At 35.8% G+C, this 22,941-nt stretch overlaps 1 protein-coding gene across 1 annotated transcript in view; it reads right to left on the bottom strand.

The window, feature by feature from the left end:
- LOC121314350 (potassium voltage-gated channel subfamily B member 2-like) overlaps nt 1-22,879 on the bottom strand; it is an 80,158-nt gene extending 57,279 nt beyond the window's left edge. Inside the window, exons 1-2 of the mRNA XM_041247508.1 lie at nt 22,600-22,879; nt 20,206-20,892 (exon numbers count right to left, since the gene is read on the bottom strand). Of these exons, the coding sequence (XP_041103442.1) occupies nt 20,206-20,784 (579 nt within the window). The 5' untranslated portion in view covers nt 20,785-20,892; nt 22,600-22,879. The remainder of the gene's footprint in view (nt 1-20,205; nt 20,893-22,599) is intronic.
- Between the last annotated feature and the right edge of the window lie 62 nt (nt 22,880-22,941).

The following is a 22,941-nucleotide window of genomic DNA, read 5'->3' as shown; positions in this document are numbered from 1 at the left end:
TTTGGAGATTTGCCCTGAACTGCCACAGTCGACAGGTGGAAATCAATTCTATATAACCCATCAAGTGCAATTTAATAAAGTGGTGGAAAACTGATTTGGAATACCTATTAAAATATATTTGAATGAACCCCAGCTAGGCTCAGTGCCAAGTCAATATGCAGCAGCAATTTACCATACATTATGCTGGACAAGTAAGTCTGCACTGGGCATTATAAGGCACAAAGTTACTGGCAAGATCTATTTTAATTCACTACTCACAGTAGGGGTGTAAGGATTTGTTAAAGATATTCCAAACAGTAACGCAGTGATCCTAACCATTTCATGTGTTTTCAGTTCACTTTAATGTGGGAGGGAGATTGACGTCATTACACTGGGCATTGGTGTTTTTGATTTAAAGTTTCATTTGTATGCTCTGTCTGTAATATATCTGAAGAACAAAGATAGCATTTATGTGCTGGACACAACTCTTTGTATTAGAAGGAATTCGGTGTGATGTAATCCCCTGGAACTATATTTACACAACCTACCTCTACTCCTCCGTCCAATAATGTAGTGATGGCAAATTATTTTGGTCCACTTAATTCAATGGCAGTCTGGGGAACACAAATTAAGCCTCAAGGAGCTTCCCCCTGCTTTCCAGAATACATTTGCTGTGGTATTATGGTACCTGCACAGGTTATAGCGCAGCATCCTAGGGATCAATTTACAAGACTCAGCACACCAATTTACTAGGTACTTGCACTATATTTACTAAACCTGAAAGATACTTTTCCAACTTGGCCTGTTATGAGTTTTTGCTTTCTGGTGAACAAAGTACAATATTAAATTCATGTTTGCCAACATTAAGGTTTTGATATATATTTTACTTTCTAGTGCAACTAGATGTGCCAAAGGAACTTCTCTTTAATAACAAATTGATAAAATAAACAAACAACAAAGGTATTGAGTTTGACTCAGGGCTTAACAACCAGCCAGAGATTTTGCTATGCATATATTCTTTCCAGTTATTTATATCGTAGTTTGCTGGCTGAGCACTCAGCAACACAACCAAACAAGAATTGGCCTATGAAGTTTAGTGCACAGCGTGTGTAGCACCAATGAATCAATTTTGACAAAAATAAAAACCAGCAAATAAACAAAGTTTTAACTGGTAAAATAAACATTACTAACAGATTACATTCCTATATTCCTATTGTTTTAAAGAACAATTATTTTAACCAATGATGGTACTATTTTCAAAAGTGACTTCTTCATTACAGTTTATCAAAAGAAATGCTAAAAGATATAGTTAAACCCAACAATTGTCTTTTCCCTCTCAAAAAGATTAAGAACCCTTGGCCTTCAAATTCTTAATCCCCTGAGACTTAATTAATCCTTAGAAAAAAAAGTAATGTGCAATGCAAACCATGTGCACGGCCTGCAGGAACAGGGGGAGTCTTTAGCTTGCTCAGGAATTATATTTATTGTGTTTATTTTATTACTCCAGTTTATTCAGTTCTACTGAACGTGCATATGAATTAACAGAAAGAAGACAAGAATACATGAGTTCAACAATACAAAGCTGAAACATTACAGAACTAATCTATATATACGGATAACCTTTAGCAGTAAACATGGAAATAATGCAGACTCCATGCAATCTCAAATGAGGCTTCAGATCTTCACAGTAAATGTTTTGACCCCAGCGGATGATGGAATGATGAAGGACCACCTTCATCATGGTAGAGAGGTAGTAGGGATTCTTTCTGTGCAGCAATACACTGATTTAAACCAACAGCACACTGCTCCATATTAAATGTTTAACTGGGAGAAGTCACAAGCAAAACTGAGAAAAATGGAAAAATGACAAATACAGCAAAGGATTTTTTCAAAACAGAACAAAACTATTAGACAGCCACAAGCATCAGTTATCCTTTAAGGAATGATTCTTATTCTTATAATATAGTTGGAATATTTTACTCTCTTATAAAAAGTCAGAGCATACTGTCACTTTGGAGGGGTGGGGTGGGGAGGTGTCTCCCTGAACAGCAGCTGTAGTTCAGAGTCACTCATTATTTTAATTTGAATAATGTTTAACGAACAGCAAGGTTCAGGCACCCCTTGGGCAGCAGAATCAAATCAAAATGGCTTCAGAGAGGAAAAAAAAAATACTTCAGTGTACTGTTTTTAAAGGGAACATCTTTCTCCTCTCTGCACATGTGACATCAGACATTGTCAGTTCCCTTTCAATTCGAAGACGACCACCAAAACATTACTTATGGGCTATGCCTCCTATTGGTAGGTATTTACTGACCTCTTCATGTTAGAGCTGCTGATAGGCCCCTTCCTGGGATGACATCCTCGATCCCGCCTATCGAGGGATTAAGCAGTCAGCTCACAGAAGCCATGTTCTCTTTTTGCTTCGGTGCATGCAGTTCTTAAGCGCTCCCATGCCTCACACTTTGTGCAGGCGCATTATGCAGCGCCTGAGGATTTGCTACCAGCCGATATTAAAGGAGTAACGGTGAGCATGTCCTGGTTCCATGCTTGCATGTCCTGTAGGGCAAACAATCCCTGGGTAGGCGGGGTCGAGGACGTTTCCCCAGGAAGGGGCCTATCGGCAGCTCTGATATAAAGAGCTCAATAAATACTTGTCAATAGGTGGCATATCCTGTAAGTAATATTATGGTGGTCGTCTTCTCTTTCAGTGAACCAGGGTTACGGTAAGCAACCTAACATTTTCTTTGATGGCTGTTGTATAAAGGATGGAGTTGGAGGATGAAGACTAGAACAATCATAGATATTGAATTTAAAAAAAAGCCTAAAAAAAGAATTATACAGTAGGAAGAAAATATCAGAAAACCACCAGAATGATTTAAAGTGTATACATGGTAAAGAGATTAAAATCTGGTCAAATTTTATTCAACCAGCTCTTCAATAAGGACAGTAAAAACATGATGAAGGGATGAAGCAGGGATAGCTATGCAAACATTTTCAAGTAATTTTGTTAATGACAGATGCATCATTGCAACAAGTCTGATTAAGCGACACATTGCCTCTACAATCCTATGATGACCTGTCTGCTATTTTTGCTCTTAAGCCATTTGCAAATAGCTTTGAGCAGTCACAGCAGGTGACGTTCAAGCTGACACGCGCAAATCAACTTGGAAGGGACTTTGCACATTCCCATCCTTACATAATGCACAAGGTTTGCTGTGGACATCTATTAATAGTGATGTGTATATATGTGTGTGTGTGTGTTATTAATAGTGATGTGTATATATGTGTGTGTGTGTGTATATATATATATATATATATATATATATATATATATATATATATATGATATCATATTATAATATTATATATATATATTATATAAGTGCCAGGAGTTTGATACGTTAGATAAGACTATCACATAGGTCCTCAAACTATTTACTATTATGACTGCTGGATGGTCCTGGGATTTGAGGCTCTATAAAAAAATTAAAAAATAAATAGATAAATAATAAAAAAAGTCACACAAATTTAGAAATCATATAAAAGCTTTGTTTAAAGAGACCTGTTTCATTTGAATTTAAGCAATGATCGATGCCCAGTGCAATTTGTAGGGATTAATGGCTGGTTGGGAGAGATGCGGCCCGAAGACAAACCCTGAGCGCTACTAAGCCTCGCCTGTTAATAACTGTCCTACTAATTCCCTGGGCCGAAGTCGTTCCTGCTAGTATAAGCTATACATATACATCACTTGCATTTTATTTTTTGTTTATTCTGAACTATCAGTGCAGATGACACTGCTTGTTTTGTCAGGTAATAATGCTATTTACTGTCTTACTTCTGCAGTACAACAATATTGAAATGATGCTTAATTGTGAGGATTATTAGCTAATACTTTTTTATTGAAAGACTAGTATGTCTGGAAGGTTCTTCATACAGCAATAACATCCTTTAGATTTTGATGGATTTCCATACAAAAAAAAACCTTAGTCGTGGTAACACTGTAATATTGAAATAAACAATATTTCAGTTATACATATGCTGTACAACTACATTGGAAGCTGCCACTTTGTGGATATGTTCAGGTAATTCCTGTGGAGAGGCTAGCAGCAGATATGATAGTACCTCCCATCTCAGCAGCCTGCTTAGGAAGTGAAGTCAACAGAAAGGCAAATTACTTGCTGTAGAGTTCCTTGTTCATCTCTGTTCTCCTATTAATACATTTTAATTAATTAAAGGAATACTTTATACATAATTTGCATATGATTACAATTTATATCTGTTTATCATGTATTACTTACTTATGCACTCATGGATATTTGCATGTTCAATAATGTCACTAGCACATTTTTACCCCTGATCAAACCACAATGGATTAAGCTTGCTAGATGATAAAATGACACCTGCCCAGGGGTTATATGGCTGTATCTTTGACGTACCGCAATGGAAACAAGGCTCAAAATAGAGGTCTATATTTACTGCAGATTAGGGAGGCTGAGGGTCAAAACTTGCTTGCTAATTTACTTAAGACTTCTTACACGCGGTGTCAGACAGAGCTCTGTGACTTCTCTTCACAGGATATACCAGCCACACTAGAGTTCAAAAGAATAACGGAGACTGGGGAGGTGGGCAACAAGTGAAAGCTATATGGAAAATAGTGTGTGCCAGCTGATACAAGGCAAGGGAAGTGAAGTAGAAGGGTTTTATATACAATTAAATCTATTTATTAATACAGTACTATCCACATACATCCTAAGATATACAGAAGTCTCTAACACTGTCTTCATGTGGCAAGTTTCTTTTTTAGTACTTCAGTGTATAACAACATACTGTACGACTGCACCATTCATTTCAAAACTTCATTAACAGTCTGTTCTACAGGAGGGAGTCCTGGGATGTACAGTAGCTGCTAATTCTTGACCTTGTGGATAGTGTAATCATTGTTGGTCTTTTGTCTCTAGGTTTAATCAACCAAGGCTAGGGATCAAAACCTTGACCCTTCACTCAAAAATTGCTTATACATGACCTTGCGTCATTTTGTTGGCAGCTCTGCATAGCCATCAGGAAAGTGAAATTAAGCAAATATCAAGGACTTAAAAGCAAGCAAACAATGCTGATTACACTTGTAAACTAGCTTTGCTTTTTCTTTTGATATAATGAAGGGTATATGGGCTCACCAAAACTTCTGAACACGTGATTCTCCTGACTCCGCAATTCAGTACTCACAGACCCTGTATTCATTCTATATGATCAGTTAGTGCTTGCCTCTGGTGAGCAAAGAAAGTGAATTGCATTGGATTATGCGATGATAATCTCTACAGTGAGACATTGTAATTATATTTAATACAGCCCCCCCCCCCCACCCAACCTTTAATAGTACATATGTATTTAAGGCATTCAAAAAAGAACAAATCAGTTAAATAGGGTAGTTCAGGGCTAAGCTGCTGTTGTACAGCTGTAAACCTATTAATTGATTCCATCCTACACTAACATGTGAGAAGGTATCTAGCTCACACCACAATGCAGACAATACACTGCTTTAGTTATATTTTTGTCCGCAGACTTTGTAAAATCATCTAATGAGAGAGAGGACATCTTTCCAACTGAAGTTACTGAACTTTCTTATAAACTGCAGCTGAGAGTATTACTCCACTTAAAAAAAGAAAACTGAAAAAACATACTTATAGGATAATAGCACAGTATAGTCAACACTGCTTGAGACTTTAATGGCTCGATTTTACTTCACTGGGCTTTTAATATGTCTGCACTGAAATCACATCTCTGAGAAAACAATCTAGGAGCAACATTCATATCAAGTACCATAGATCTACAATGGATGCTTTGTGGAACTTACTTTTTAAATGCATTTATAGCCTTTGATAGACTGCATGTATTTAAACCCAACTCACTATTTTACCGAGAAACAAAATGTTTGCCTGTTTTCTTAAATTTGCACCAGAAAATCAACTTAATGGACATCCGATAATAATAAAAATCATACTTTTAGGCCATACTTGTTTGGGTTTAGAAAAGTTACCCTGTCAAACTTAAGGGGTAACTTTTTGTGGTGGTATTTTATAAATAAAGTATATATGTCAAGAATAATTTCCATTAGACTTGCCTTGCCTTATCACACATTAACTGAAAAATAATGAAGAAAAAAAATCTATAAATGTTAATTAGCTATGCATGAACTGCTACAGCACCTTCAGGGAGAAGCACCATAAGGCTTGAAGACAAAAAAAAAAAAAAAACAACTAGGCCATCAAAACCTGCTTATCTTAAGCATAAAGCTGAAAAGCCCCAGTGACCTTGTGTAATTATGCAAATTAACCATAACTATGTTTACCAAATGGCCTGGCATTGACACTAGGGGAGTTGGGAAATACCTCAAGAGTAGGGCTTCTATGGATAGCCAAGATGGCACTGCTTTAACATTACAAGTCTACAGGTAACAAGCCCAAAAGCGTAATCTCTTCAAGGGTGCAAATCTGACACTACCGCACTAGATTCTAGCGCTAGCAACATTCAATTCTGGTGCCAGCAGATATATTTAATTAGCACATCGCAGGAGATTCTATGTGTTTGCACCACAGGATGTTCATTTCTTTGTTATGATTTTGCTCATGAATGGCAGAAGGGATTTCTCTGAATGGCTCACATGATGTGTTTACATCAAAGGCAGTCTTTTGATTTCCTTGTATTCATGTCTTCTATGAGCTCGCTTAAAGGGTTTGAAAACGATCGCATTGGCTTCCCAGCCACAGTAAGCTACTCTTATCTACCGTATCTTTGGAATTACTGCACTTTAATCCTACTTCTCGTTACAATGACCGACTTTTATTAAAGACACATCACATTACATCTAAATGTGAATTCTGACTCACAATTTTGATAATGAAAAACCTGACACTGGTTCTGATACTATAAACAGGCACTAACGTTATCTTTATCATGCACTTCATATTTCACAAAATGTTTTTTACTAGCATTAAAGGTATGCTTTATACCAGATCTTAGCAAAGCCCCAAGTTTGACCCATTATTAATTTAACAGCTACTCTATTTAACTCTATTTAACCCTTCCGCTATGGCGCCTCTAGAAATCATTCATATATGAACGATGATGTAATGGTGATGTTAGATGCCCATTTTAAGCCTTTTTAAACAACCACTGGTTGCTTACCAAATGACTGACATCTTCAAAACCTCCAACAACCAATCCGGAATGGTGTTATATACTTTAAAACGAATGTAAAGTTAGATAGATAGAAACCTGAACGAGTGAGTTTTATTTATTAATTTTTTGTTGAGAGATTAGGCAATCACAAGTACAATCTGAAGTTATTCAGTATTTTGGTTTATATGTAATAAGTTTAATAAAATATATAAAAATAACATACAATAACATATTTTATGCTGGCTGTTATATACATTATTTTACTTTTCATAATCGTGCATTGCCAGAGAGTAGTGTTTTTTGCATTGACTGTATAACGTACTTATTCAAAAAGTTATGAATCTGATCAAATGTATGAAATAGAAATGGTGGAAATGACAAATGACTGCTTCCTAACACAATTTGTGAAGGCACCCACTAGAGGGGAGGCATGCCTTGACTTAGTCTTTTCAAATAACGAAGATAGAATAACTAAAACAGAGGTCAGAGAACCACTGGCAAACTCAGACCACAACATGGTCTCATTTGAAGTGTTTTTTAAATCCCCAAAAGAAATCACTAAAGCTAAGGTTTACAATTTTAGAAAAGCAAACTATGAAGGTATGAAACAGAGACTAACAGAAGTAGATTGGAGTAAAATAGAGAAAACACCCACAGAAGAAGGATGGTTGTTCTTCAAAAATGTAGTACTAGAGACGCAAAACAATTATATCCCTAAAGTAGACAAATCTAAATGTAAAACTAAATTGCCAAAATGGTTTAATAGATCAATTAAAAAAAATATTCAGCGAAAAAAGGCACTTTACAGAGCATTAAAAAAGGACCAAAAAGAAAGTACGCAGAAAGAGTACACGGAACTGCAAACGCAAGTCAAAAAGGAAGTTAGAAAGGCCAAGAGAGAAATAGAAATAAACATTGCTAAGGGAGCTAAAACCAATTCCAAAATGTTTTTCCAATATTACAACAGCAAGAGAACATTCAAAGAGGAGATTAAATGTTTAAGAGATACAAATGGCAAAATCGTAGAGGAAGAAAAAAAAATAGCAAATATGTTAAATGATTACTTTTCACAAGTTTTTACAAAGGAAGATACTGACAACATGCCCCACATGTCATCCAGTTCCTGTCCAGTTTTAAATAACTTTAGCATAACTGAGGCAGAAGTGTTAAAGGGACTAGGAGCTCTTAAAATAAACAAATCCCCTGGGCCGGATGAGATCCTCCCAGTAGTACTCAAAGAAATGAAAGAAGTAATTTACAAACCGCTAACCAAGATCATGCAGCAGTCTCTTGACACAGGGGTGGTACCGACAGACTGGAAAATTGCAAACGTAATACCGATCCACAAAAAGGGAAACAAAACTGAACCAGGTAACTACAGACCAGTAAGCCTGACTTCTATTATATGCAAACTTATGGAAACTATAATAAGATCCAAAATGGAAAATTACCTATATGGTAACAGGGTACTGGGAGACAGTCAACATGGTTTTAGGAAAGGGAGATCGTGTCTAACTAACTTGCTTGATTTTTTTGAGGATGCAACATCGATAATGGATAATTGCAAAGCATATGACATGGTTTATTTAGATTTCCAGAAAGCTTTTGACAAAGTCCCGCACAAAAGATTAATTCTCAAACTGAACGCAGTTGGGATTCAAGGAAACACATGTACATGGATTAGGGAGTGGTTAACATGTAGAAAACAGAAAGTACTGATTAGAGGAAAAACCTCAGAATGGAGTGTGGTAACCAGCGGTGTACCACAGGGATCAGTATTAGGTCCTCTGCTATTCCTAATCTACATTAATGATTTAGATTCTGGTATAGTAAGCAAACTTGTTAAATTTGCAGACGACACAAAAGTAGGAGGAGTGGCAAACACTGTTGCAGCAGCAAAGGTCATTCAAAATGATCTAGACAAGATTCAGAACTGGGCAGACACATGGCAAATGACATTTAATAGAGAAAAGTGTAAGGTACTGCACGCAGGAAATAAAAATGTACATTATAAATATCATATGGGAGATACTGAAATTGGAGAAGGAATCTATGAAAAAGACCTAGGAGTTTTTGTTGACTCAGAAATGTCTTCATCTAGACAATGTGGGGAAGCTATAAAAAAGGCTAACAAGATGCTCGGATACATTGTGAAAAGTGTTGAATTTAAATCAAGGGAAGTAATGTTAAAACTGTACAATGCACTAGTAAGACCTCATCTTGAATATTGTGTTCAGTTCTGGTCACCTCGCTATAAAAAAGATATTGCTGCTCTAGAAAGAGTGCAAAGAAGAGCGACCAGAATTAAAAGGCATGTCATATGCAGACAGGCTAAAAGAATTGAATCTGTTCAGTCTTGAACAAAGAAGACTACGTGGCGACCTAATTCAAGCATTCAAAATTCTAAAAGGTATTGACAGTGTCGACCCAAGGGACTTTTTCAGCCTGAAAAAAGAAACAAGGACCAGGGGTCACAAATGGAGTTTAGAAAAAGGGGCATTCAGAACAGAAAATAGGAGACACTTTTTTACACAGAGAATTGTGAGGGTCTGGAATCAACTCCCCAGTAATGTTGTTGAAGCTGACACCCTGGGATCCTTCAAGAAGCTGCTTGATGAGATTTTGGGATCAATAAGCTACTAACAACCAAACGAGCAAGATGGGCCGAATGGCCTCCTCTCGTTTGTAAACTTTCTTATGTTCTTATGTTCTTATGTACCTATAGACCCATTGTCATTGTATCCCATTGTGTTCCCTCACTCCTGTTATGTGCATACTCCGGTTATGTGCATGATCACACCAGTCCCGAGCCCATAACATTATGCAGACTCGACGGTATTTATAAAATTCTTTCTGATCCTTTTTCCTGAGAGTTGTGGCTACCACCGATACCGTTACAGTTTTTAGGCAGGCGATCACTAAATTATACTTGTGCAGACATTTCTAAAGAAAAATAACTTTCAAGTAAATTTTTTAACTTATTTTGTTACGTTATTTTCTTAATGATCTTCAGATGTTATTTCAGTCAGACCTCAAACAGGTAGAATGTTCACCAGATTTAAATGCTTTTTATTTTCTTGATCCTCCGAAGTTTTGACCAAAAATACAATTTATGACTCTGGGCATTGATAAGAGTGGATCCATAATTTAATTGAGCCTTTACTGGAAAAAATATATATGTTACACTTCTCCAGGGAGCCACTGTATGTTTTCCATTTGTTGTTCAAAAAGAGAAATTTTGTTGGAACAGCACTCTATTCCTTATTTTCTCCACAAGTGCCTTTTATTGCCTTTCACAAATCTCTGGTTGCTTTTCACGTCTAGCATCCAGGACTAATGGGTGATATAATGTATTTTTGCTGTAACAACCAAAGCATATCAAAATGGTATTCATTATGCATGCAAGTTATAACCAATCGAGATATATATCACTTTTATAGGCTCTGTAAGCATATTAAAAAACAGGACTAATGGGATGATATAATTCACCTTTACTGCCATCTAATTTTATCTAGCAAAACAAATCAGAATAATATTCATTCTGCATGCTACGTGTGTGCATGCAACTTATAACTAATCAAGATATACACTGCTGTGCACAAGTCTTAGGCATGTTGCATTTTTCTACTCTGATGCATTATGAGCATCAACAATTTACTCAAAAGCCTCCACTAGTGTTTTGTATTATTATAACGATCTTAACTTGTATAAAGAAGGAAAAACATTGAAAGAAATAGCTTGCATCACTTGATTTTTAAGGTGTGGTATCCAAAGCATAATCAACAAGTACAAAGAAGCATCATCTGTAATTGACAAACCCAGGACTGGAATACCCAAAAAGCGGTCTAACAAGAATGAGCAATACTTGAAGATAATATCCTTAAGGAATAGAAAGAAGACAAGCGTTGAATTGACAACAGAACTGGCAGAAGGCACAGGTGTCGTTGTCCATCCATTAACAGTCCAAAGCACCTTTGACTACAGATCCATAGTCCAATTACTGTGTTTGTGTGCATATTTTAGCCTTTTAGTCTTGTTCCTCTTTCTTAACACAGATATTCTTACTCCAACACCCTTTAAGTCCTGATTTTAAGAGTGACCTTCATACTCTTGATGAATGGACGACGACACTTGTGCCTTCTGCCAGTTCTATTGTCAACTCAACACTTGTCTTCTTTCTATTCCTTAAGGATATTATCTTCAACTATTGCTCATCCTTGTTAAGCAGCTTTTTGGGTCTTCCAGTCCTGGGTTTGTCAATTACAGATGATGTTTCTCTGTACTTGTTGATTGTGCTTTGGATACCACACCTTGAAAATCAAGTGATCCAAGCTATTTAACTCAATGTTTTTCTTTCTTTATGCAAGTCAAGGTTGTTATAATAGTAGAAAACACTAGCGGAGGCTTTAAGTAAATCGCTGATGCTCATAATGCATCAGAGTAGCAAAGTGCAATGTCTAAGACTTTTGCACAGCAGTGTACTGTATATCATCTTGATTGGCTCTATAAGTATATTTTTTTAGAAAATGAGAGAAACATATTTGTGATGATAGCATGTGATGTTTACAGGCAAAAGCACAATAGAAGATCCAGTTATATACTACTAAAAGAGATCGTAATATCTTGTGTCATTTCCTACAGTGCACCTCAGACAATAAACAGCTGGTTGGTAGCTCTGTCCGTGCCATCTTTAAAAACTTCTGAGGAGGCTGTTAATAGGCAAACAACTATCCAAAGATATTTCTTTAGCATCTTAGGACCAGCAATCCAAATGTCTGAACTCAGAAAATATAACGCACAGCATAAATTGTGATCAACAATTTTTGCATTCCAAACATTGATACATTTATAGGAGGCTATGTGTCCCAGTGGTTAAAGAAACAGGCTTGTAGCTGGAGGTCCCCAGTTCAAATCCTAGCTTGGCCACTGACTCACTGCATGACCCTGAGCAAGTCACTTAACCTCCCTGTGCTCTGTCTTTTGGGTGAGATGTTGTTGGTGATTCTGCAGCTAATGCACAGTTCACACACCCTAGTCTCGTATCTTGTAAAGTGCTTTGTGATGGTGGTCCACTATGAAAGGCGCTATATAAAATTAGTATTATTATTTATTATAAAAGGAATCCTTCATAGAAGTGTCATATTTTTGAAAAAAACACAAAGCCCAGACATAGAAATTAACAAAAGGATTAAAAGGTAAACAAAAGCCAATATCAACGCAAGCCTTGACTTTGTAAAAGGGATGCAAATAACAGAGGAGCTATATGTTTAGATTTAGTCCAACATGTACTTCATTGTATACAAAAGAAACAACATGTATTCTTGTAATAGTTTCCAAATCCCATGTTGGCTGATGGAATCACTAAAGCATTAGCTAATGTTTTTTTTTTTTTTTTTTTTTTCCAATCACTCTCTTGATTTCTAGTAGCTGTGGTGACCCAGCTATTAGTAGCACAAGAACAGTGAAATTCATAAAGCTGTCCAAAGGAATGCTTGAACATTTACCATCTATAAGGAGTATAGATTGTTGTGTACAGATTCATTTTGGAAAGTGCATTTCACTTTTCTTAAACTTACTCTATCGCTGAGATGATAATGTCTTTATTCTTTTAAGAACAATTGCTTACTTTATGTTAATTAAACATAAACTTCTGCCCCATTGGAGTGAAGAATACTAGAATCAATAAAAAAAAAAAAAAAAAAAACAAAAGAAAGCCTTTATGGTGACACAAGTTACATGTTACAAATGGCTTCTTTCACACATCCCAACAAGACAGAGTGAAACTATGACTAATACATATAATGCCACTTAATTAATCAAGGGTAGCATTTTATGAAGATTTTTAGATGACTGAAACGTAACACTTTTTTTTCTTCCTAGGAAGACATTTTGATAATTCTGTCAAGTGCTGCGTCTTCATCCTTTCATTTTCTCCCCATCACTGCTCAGAACAAACTGCTTATGGTCATTAATCATTTGGTCAGATTCTTGTATTATTTGAACTGTGACTTTGCCTTGCATTCTATCAATGTGACGCTTTTAAAAAAATATTACGACTAGGGTTGCCACCTTTTCCACAGACCAAACATGTTTCTGTCAGCCTAGCTCTATCAAAACTGCAGTATACTGTAATACAGTTTAACACAATCCCACCAGATCTTTGTATAAATCAATAATCTTGCTGTATACACAGTATTGTACTCTTGACATTTCTAGCAATTGAACTTGCAAGCTAGAAAAATAGTAGCTATGCCACGGTATGCAAATCCCCTCCCATAATATATATTAATAAACGTAATTAATATACGTTAAAAACTATGACACTATCAGTTGTGTGTCAGTAAAAAGTTCAAATGTACCCAAATTTGGTTCGGGTTTTGCTGAATAATATATATATATATATATATATATATATATATATATATATATATATATATATATATATATATATATGGTTTAATATGAGGCATATATATATGGTTTAATTACCATTATATGTCATAAGTAAACCATATTTTACTTAATCACAAGTAGATCAATGTAATGTAAAGCATTATTAAAATTCTGGGAGCACAGTAGAATGTATAGATCAGTACTAAACAGTACATTTCTAATAAGATAATGCAAATCCTTTAAGCCACTAATGTACCGTATAACAGGACACTTTGTTTGGTATTAAATTCGCGGATTTGCTATATTGGTAGATTTTGACGTTTTTTGCATTGGCATTTATCACTTAGTATGTTCACAAAGAAAAATGCCACACAGTTTTGTATTTCTACTTTTAATTTAAAGAAAAACATTGAAATTCATGTTTAGTTAATGAAATGTGTCTGCTAAAACAGTATCTCAATTACAGTAACTAGTTATAGCGTCTACAAATGGCACTGCAGCAACTTGGAGAATGACAAAGAAGGCCTTCTAAAAATGAGTTACAATATTTATCGTTCATGTATGGCCCTTCAATTTTAAGATGTCAGTAACTGGAAAGGATTACTAACTGCAGTTTTAAAACGTAGCTCTGGTTCATTAACATAACACAGTGGCACGATCACAGTATCATGTAGTAATTGTAGGACAGTATTGCCACGTGTGAAAACTTTAACAATAAAGTCGAAACTAAAACGCTTTAGATTTAAAACTGGTTAAAAGACTATGAAACACTGGCAAAATCAGGTTTTCTTATATGGTGCAGAACTAATTTATTTTAACATATTGTTTAGGGACTTTGCAATACCTGCACGGTGGGTGTCTTAATAGTAGCACATGTATTGACAATAACAATCCAAAGCAAATTTGCACCATTGTTACAGACTTTCTAACAAGTCTGGCATAAACAATTTTGGCTGCTACTTAATTAACCCCTTGCAAAAAATATAACACATACTGCTTAACCTAAAAGAGAACAATCTTGCTACAGCAGCTGGCGCAGTTTACACTACCTCTGGGTTTCTGCTCGCATCATCACTTCCAGATTTCCTAAATCCATTGATGGAAATGTCCGGTCTGCTTTTCTTTTTTTTTTTTTTTTTTTAAGAAAAATTAGTTTCATCACTCACTGCCATTCTCATGTTCACTTTGACATCCAACACATTGTTTCCCTTGTCCAGTGTGCACTTCTTAACTTGTGCTGCATACCCCAGTCTCAGAGGGTGGGATCGCACACTGTATGCCACACTGTGATTGGTGGAAGTGATATTGGCGATCCAATTCAAACCGCCAATAAAGGCAAAATAATTTCCACTCCAAAGTATCCCGTTATACGGTATGTCAAAGAAAATATTAAAGGAAGGTTGGTGTTCCTTGTGCGTTTCACTTAAAACCATGGACATTTTTTTTTTTTCCTTAATGTTTATGGAGCGTGTCGACTTGGAATGGGAGAGCACAAGAGACTGATAAAGGAAGAGTTACACAAAACAACTATAAAAATATTAAAAGCCAAGTATTAGTGGGAGGAGATTGGGTGGAGCAGAAGCTAACTACATGGAAAATAGCAAGTTCCCAGGCTATAATATTTTTAATATTATAAGGCAGGACTAATGACTGCGAAACATTAATTGTTTTTATTTTTCAGGTGGAAAATAAGGAAAGCCATATGTACAGTATTTACTGAAAGCACAGTAGTCTCCAGCTAAGAGGACACCCCTTGGGAAGTAAGCGAAGTGTTCTCTTAGCCGAAGTGTTCTTTAAGAGAGAGTTGACCACCAGACACAATATCAATCAATCAATAAATAAATTATGTGCTTCAACATATGAAATTAACAGAATAAGAGAAAAGCAATAGGCAAGTGTATGTTAATAAACTATAATAATAAAGTAAAAGGCAAACTAATGTTAATAAATTAACTGTCAAACTAAGTTAACAGAGCACTCTTACACATTTAAAAATGCAGCAGCAGCTCTAGATTAATTATGAATACATGTACAGGAGCAATACTCAAGACATGCACAAAATGATTTAACAGAATAGTGAACCAACTCACTAGAACGCAAAACACTAAATTGCTTGGCGACTTGTGTATGACTCAGGTCTTTTTCAAGAGCTCGAAAAATCTTCAACTTTTTGTAGCAAGTCAAACACCAGCACATTTTGCCGTTTGTTTGCATGCCATTTTTGTAGCGATGAGGTGCACTTGTGGAAATCGGAATATAAAATAAGGCAATGATATGACGGTGGTTCTGGAAACATTGAACAGTACTGTATCAGTTGTGAACGAATTCCTAGCTCTGCCAAAACTGTTCTTTTAAGTGAAGTTCCTGTTCCTTTAGGCAGAGCATTTCCAATGGGAAAAATCTGTTTCACCACAAGCGTGTTCTCTTAGGCGAAGTGTTCTCTAGGAGGTGTTCATATACGTGGACACTACTGTACTTATGACTTCAAGGTGATGCTGCATTTCACTCACATGTGCCCTGAATATCAAAAGTATCTTCTTACTGGCTCAGTTTGTTTACAACTTATCCCGAATGTTATTTCCATCAAAAAAATTAAAACTTTTCTGATGTTTTCCAACAGTAGAATGGGTGCAATTTACATAAAGGTGGCGGAATAATTATTCAGTATTGAAATGAGAAACCTTGATCATTTCAGGTTTTCAGTCAATGGACAGGTGGGATTGAAAGGTAGTAAGGCAGATAAAAACAAAATAGACATATGTTTCAGGAGATATGGAGAAAAATACATTTAATAGAACATAATAATAAAGCAAGCATTAGGACAAAGAGAAAACAAGTTAGAGAGTTCATTTTAATGTAGACTAATTTTGTAAATCTATGTTCTGTTATAATTACATTTTGTTTCATGTACCCGGTTATAGTGGATATTTTATGCCAAAATGAATAAATAAATTACATAAACAAATGACTATATAGAGATCTGTTTATCTAGTCATTTTTTTTTTCATTTTGGCATAAAATATCCTCCATACCAGGTTGCACTTTATGAAGATAATAACATGTGAGTGTATCATAGGGTATTATACAAACAACCAGTGGCAAGGAACGACAGAGCTGTGAGTGATATTGGCAATACAGGACCCCTCAGGGTGCTTGACTCGAAATTCTCTTTATCACATGAATACAATATCGTAGCTTATCCCTTTCATCTTAATTTGCATAACATTCTTGATACTGTCGGAACTGGGGTTTTGCGACTGTTCTCATCCTTCCTGGCCATTTTGGATTTTTGCTCGGAACATGAAAAACGGTCGGAAAGTTTAAACACCGCCACAAAAGCCCTCCCCGGTGGTCGGAAAACCTTTGATATTCAGAGCCAATGGTGTCTAAATTGGAGAGTAACCCAAAACATTACTTGGAGTGCTGTATACATGTACATGCCAAAACATTTGACCCAAAAATGCTTCATCAAGTTAGTTGAATATTTTATTCTCTTTCAATGCTTTCTGACTCTGTTTGGGCACTATTACTGTATTGGTAAATCTGCTTCTAAACAGGACCATTAGGAAGTTTCACCTAGGTTACAGCCTTATGTTTATGAGCCACAGATGAAGGTAAATACCCAAGAACTGGCTCTGCAGCTAACCATCCTCATTTATCCGGAATGCCAAGCTTACCAAAGTTTCTTGTTTTCATGAACATACGGTAAAGACAATAAAATGTATGTTTTTATTGGGTGGTTGACTAATTTTTTTGTGATTTTTGTGCTCACATGAAAGGTGAGGAACAGCATTGTCTACAGTCTTAGCAATTACTATACAGTACTTGCTTCATTTCAGGAGGCTATGTGGTCCAGTGGTTAAAGAAACAGACTTATAACCAGAAAGTACTCAGTTCAAATCCCAGCTCAGCCACTGACTCATTGTGTGACCCTGAGCAAGTCACTTAACCTCTTCGTGTTTTGACTTTTGGGTGAGATGTTGTCATAAGTGACTCTACAGCTGACATATCATTTGCACACCCTATTCTCGTACCTTGTAAAGCTCTTTGTGATGGTGGTCCACGAGGAAAGGTGCTAAATAAAGATTATTATTATTTCATAACTGAAGCAGACTTCAATCCTGACCAGATGTAAAAGAGGATGTGAATTAGCCTGATGCTCCACATAGTCCCATATATTATTATTTAAATACCCCAAAATGTTTGCATGCAGCACAACCAAAAATTGTATCTTTGATGGGTTTTTTTAAGAAAAAAGGCAATTCTTGGAGATATGACTTTTAAGTAAGTAACCTTGTAACTAATGAAAATCTCAGTTTTGGAAGAAACTGAAAGAGGCAAAAAAATATAACTAAGCTTTATGACATATAATATTTTGCTCACATTTTAAATGTCATAGTCATTACAGTTGTTCCATTCAGTGTGTACACTGTGTTATAAAAGTCAATATGCTCATAAATACATGTAATAGCCTCTATGGACATAATTTAAAAGACTATAAAGAACACTGAAGCTTTTAAAAATACTTTCTACTTATTTTAAAGTGACAGACACTATAAAATGCTAAAATATCTAATTAATTTAACTTTTTTCACTTTTGAATCGAATTACACCCTTTTTTGCTACAAAATTGTGTAACAGATATAAATAACCCACCTGTGATAAAGTTCAATGTGCAGCAAAGAGAGTTTAAAATTCATGTGGGGTTGCAGCTGTCGAGTGTGGGGGCAGGGTAAACAGACTACACCCAATATAAGTGAAAAAAAAGTCTGCAAAACTAAACCATGTACAGAAAAGTAAGGGACAACAATAAACCAAACACAGATAGTACACTGAAGAAATAAAACTGGTGGAGCTTTGTATAATTTGCAGCACTAATCTTGAAAATGGACTATCTTAATGAAATTGCTAGATTTCAATTCTTGTTGTTTCATAATGAAGGTATTGTAACGACCCAGCAGTCTGCTCTAACTCAAAGGACCTGTTTGCTGTTCAGACACGGGGAGAGTGTTCAGCAGCACGGGGCAGGTGAACACTCCAGAGCCTTAATGATTCAAATAAGGAAACTCGGACTAGCAACAGTAAAAATGGCGAAAAGGTTTGGTGCTTGAGAGAGAGGAGCCAAAGACAGTGTTAAAGGCAGTATTCTTAAAAGAGAGAAATCAATAACCAGCCAGGTTTATTATTTTGGAGGTGTGGGTCACGGCTGACAGTGACTAAATAAATACAGTACCTGTAAATAATAAATCATTGAATTGGAGAACTGCAGCCCCTGTCTCCTTCTGTCTTCATTTTCACACGTTACACTGGTGTTAGCAGTGGTTCCAGGTACCCAGGCATGCACTTGTTGGACTGTAGCCTGATGACAAGTCCGGGGCAGACTTGAGGCTGGCAGGGGAGTGGAAGGTGACGTAATCACACACGAAGACATAAGCCCGACATACGCTCCATGCAAAGGAGCCATCTCTTTTGTACAGCGGTATTGGCGTTATGCTTTAGTGTGAGAGGACCCGGGTTCACGCCCGCCTGCCGCCTATATATATATATATATATATATATATATATATATATATATATATATATACATACAACTTTACCAGAAATAAGGCTGTCGAGTTTCCAAGTGCTGTCAGCACTGGAGATGATAGAATAAAGTGGTTCTGTAAAAAAATGTGGAACAAAGCCGAAACTCTCTTTTCCTAAGAGTGGTCTTGATAGTAATTTGAGTTAAGAATTGAATGTTCTCAAGCCAACAAGTTATGTAATCACTAAAAACCTTGTTTGGATAAGGACTGAACTATCTAATAAACTAAGCCCAAAATATATTGTGAATGTTTTTTTTTTTTCAGCTCATTTATTAAGCCTCTTTTTAAAACATGCTTTCTTTATTTCGTTGAGCATTTACTAGCTATTTACTTCGGAGCTTCTAGTTCTTCAAACACAAATACTGTACATGCCACTAGTCCTAGAAAGTGTGTTCTGTTATTCATTGTGCAACAGGGCGGAGGCTGGGCGAGAACCAGCAACTCGATGCAAGAGAGTCGGACTCATCTGCATTTGTGGTTTTAGAGCTTTTAACATCATCTCATCTCACTGATGGGGGACAGGACAGAATCTGTAATGCACCACACTATATATATATATATATATATATATATATATATATATATATATATATAATATAATATATATATATATATATATATATATATATATATTACTTTTACAATGTTTCTCAGTACCATATTGGTTATGTAATTCCATAGTTTCCAATGCTACTGTACATTTTTACATTATAAATACATCTTCAAGATTTGTGTTAAGCTGTTATGTACAGTTGTATTAGTAGCTGGGGTCCTGGTTCTAGTTTTTACACTGTAAAATCACCACTTGTATTTTTTTTTTTTTGCAGAACAGGTGACACAACCAGAATTCTACTGCATACAAGCCAAATACCACATGGATCTGCTGAATTCTGCTTCCCCTCATTAAGAATATCCATAAAAAAATTGTTCAGGGACTTGTTGAATATAATTTAATTACATATTTTTTTCTAATGAATATTGCTTCTATTATAAGGGACTAAATAACTTCAAAAGAAAAAGATCTGTTGTGTAGAAAGTTCTATCATCTAGAAGTTTGATTTTTTCACCTTACCTTGGCAGCTACTGAAGAGCTAGGCTTCTCCAACAGATCCCATAGCTTCTTCGTCTTATCTGGACAACAGCTGTTATCAAACTCGTCCCCTTCCCTCACTCTTATTGACTCTGCCTCTCTTTTCAGCTCTTCGTTCATCTGCTCTTTCTTCTGGTGATACCTGGCCTGACAGCACGATTCCAGGTAGATCTCATCGATGCCCCAGTATTCAAGCTCTTGCCCAAAAGACAAGGCACACATCTCCTCCATCATGTGTAACTTCCCCGTCCGGTAAAAGTTCAAAATGGATGTAAAAGCCCCAGGGTGCCGGTCAAAGAAATACTCGTTTTCGTCCAAGTTGTAATCATCGCAGGTCTCCATTAAGGATTCATGGGTGTTGCAGTCTCTCAGCTTTCCTAATCTGGTTCGAGGCAGTCTGTCCAAGGTCCTCCACAGGACTTCATGGTTGAGTCCTCCAACGTTGATTCTGACCCTCCGGGAGCAGGCCTTGGTCCTGATGATTTCCATGGGCTCGGGTGGAAGGGAGGTTGTGGACTGTGATGTGGATTTTGCCATCCCGGAGGAAATCTTCTCAGCCATGATTTGAAGGGCAAAGATGTGAAATTCTCCAGGAAGACAAAAAAATAGCAATTCAACGGAAACTGATTACGTGGGATTCCCTTTACACAAGTCCCTCCATGACTGAAACTGTAAAAAAAAAAAAAAAAAAAAAAAAAAAAACAGACTAGATTAGTGAAGGACTGTTAACATAATGTCGAACGTGTCTGCATGATGGTTCTAAAAAACAACAATCATGCACTTAAAATGTTGTTTTAATGTCATGATTAGGGTCAATTTTGTGTTTGTATACTCTCTCAAATAGTAGACTAGCGTTACCTTTTGATGAATGACTAACTCTTATAGAGACTTTTGTTATTGGTAACACTTGTTTCACCTGAGTTGTGTGTGTTCAGCAGGTGTGTCATGCCCCTTGCCAAAAAAGTGGATCTTAAAATATGGCTGCATATATTTAGCTTTGTGTTTATCACAATAATTCCACTACCTAGTATTTAGCCAGTTATTTACCACACCTACACAATGTTATAATAGCCACGCTAAGTGTACTTAGTACACTGTGTAATATATATATATAATATATGATATATATATATATATAATATATATATATATATATATATATATATATATAATTAATCAATCAATATTTTTTATATAGCGCCTTTCATAGTGGACCACCACCACAAAGCGCTTTACAAGACAGTGATCATTATTACATATTCTCTAAGGTGTGGACACATTGAAGATCTGTTATAGTTATAACAATTGCTTATTTTCCTCAAGCACCTTTGCCTGTAGTACATAAACGAGATAATACCCTACCAAATTCGACATGAATCATAGGAAACACGTTTTATCTGCTCAATGTTACCTTACATGAATTATATAAGAGGGTGTCTTAGCGGACAGAAAGCTAAAGTATTGATACTTTAAAAAGACTTCTTGACACAGTTTTAAATATTAATATAAAATGTATGGATAACATTCTGTATTTAATAGAATTTTTGGATAAAAAAAAACAAAACAAAAAGAAAAGAAAACTATATGAACATAATTTCACATCGTTTTATTTAACATCGTGTAATCAAAGAAACTACATAATTATATCGCAAGTCAACCGAAAGATATAATAGTATTACAGTATTTGTTGGATTTCGAAATGTCAGAAATTGTAATTGTTGTCAGTTTTTCGTTAAATATATTATGGAAAAACTACAAAGCGGTGTGCAATTCAGTACGTTAACGTAATATTATTCAGCAGGGTTCGTTCGACTTTATGAAGCAAAATGTGTTCATTCTATAAGGTGATGTAAAACTTTCGACCACAGCTGTGCAGAGAAGTGCTGTTTGCACTATGCAACAGATACATTGCTGTGAATTGAGGCAAAAAACTAAAAAAAAAAAAAACAAAACAAAAAAAAACAAACAAACAACAAAATAAAAACATCTAAACTATGTTAGTGGCAAAACTCACAATGTGATGCATTTGTTCAAGTAGGTATTTGACAGTACTCCTAACTATGGTTCAGCTAACATTATTTATTTAAAAAGAATAGCTCCAGAAATGATAAATGCAAAGCATCAAAATTACTGATTGAAATATCTCATCCAGGTGACGAGTAAGACAACGATTTTGATTATACATTCATGATGGACAGGTGTTGTAGTTTAAAACAGTTTCATACTTCTCATATGAAAATCAGACACATATATACATGGTACTGGTTAGTTTTTTTTTTTTTTTTTTAATTAAAAACTGAAATCAGAGAACGCACCTAACATTTAGACAGTACTTTAACTGGTGGTGCCGCAGTAGACGAGAAATACAGCTCTTACCTTGTACAGATAAACCACTTCTTGCAGAAAAACAATCGCTTTGATGACGAGGGAAAAGCTTCGGGATTCCCTTTTTGATGGCTAGTCAGATCCCAAGCTTTTAGAGGAAGCCTCGCTGAATGAATATACGTCCCACATTGCTTTAAAAAAAAACTAATAAGAAGAAGAATCAAAACACGTCAACATCTCAAAATAATATGCATCAAAAGGAAAATAAAATTAGTGCTCTGATTTGCCGCTCCTGCTGTAAGGAAAGAGGATCAAACACACAGTAATCTCCATCTACTGCTGTGATGTGGTAAGATGGGGGTGTCTGCGGATGTCGAATGTGTAATAACAGCG

Source organism: Polyodon spathula, chromosome 4, assembly GCF_017654505.1.
Source record: "Polyodon spathula isolate WHYD16114869_AA chromosome 4, ASM1765450v1, whole genome shotgun sequence".
Taxonomy (NCBI): Eukaryota; Metazoa; Chordata; class Actinopteri; order Acipenseriformes; family Polyodontidae; genus Polyodon; species Polyodon spathula.
This window is presented reverse-complemented; position numbering and strand designations above follow the sequence as displayed.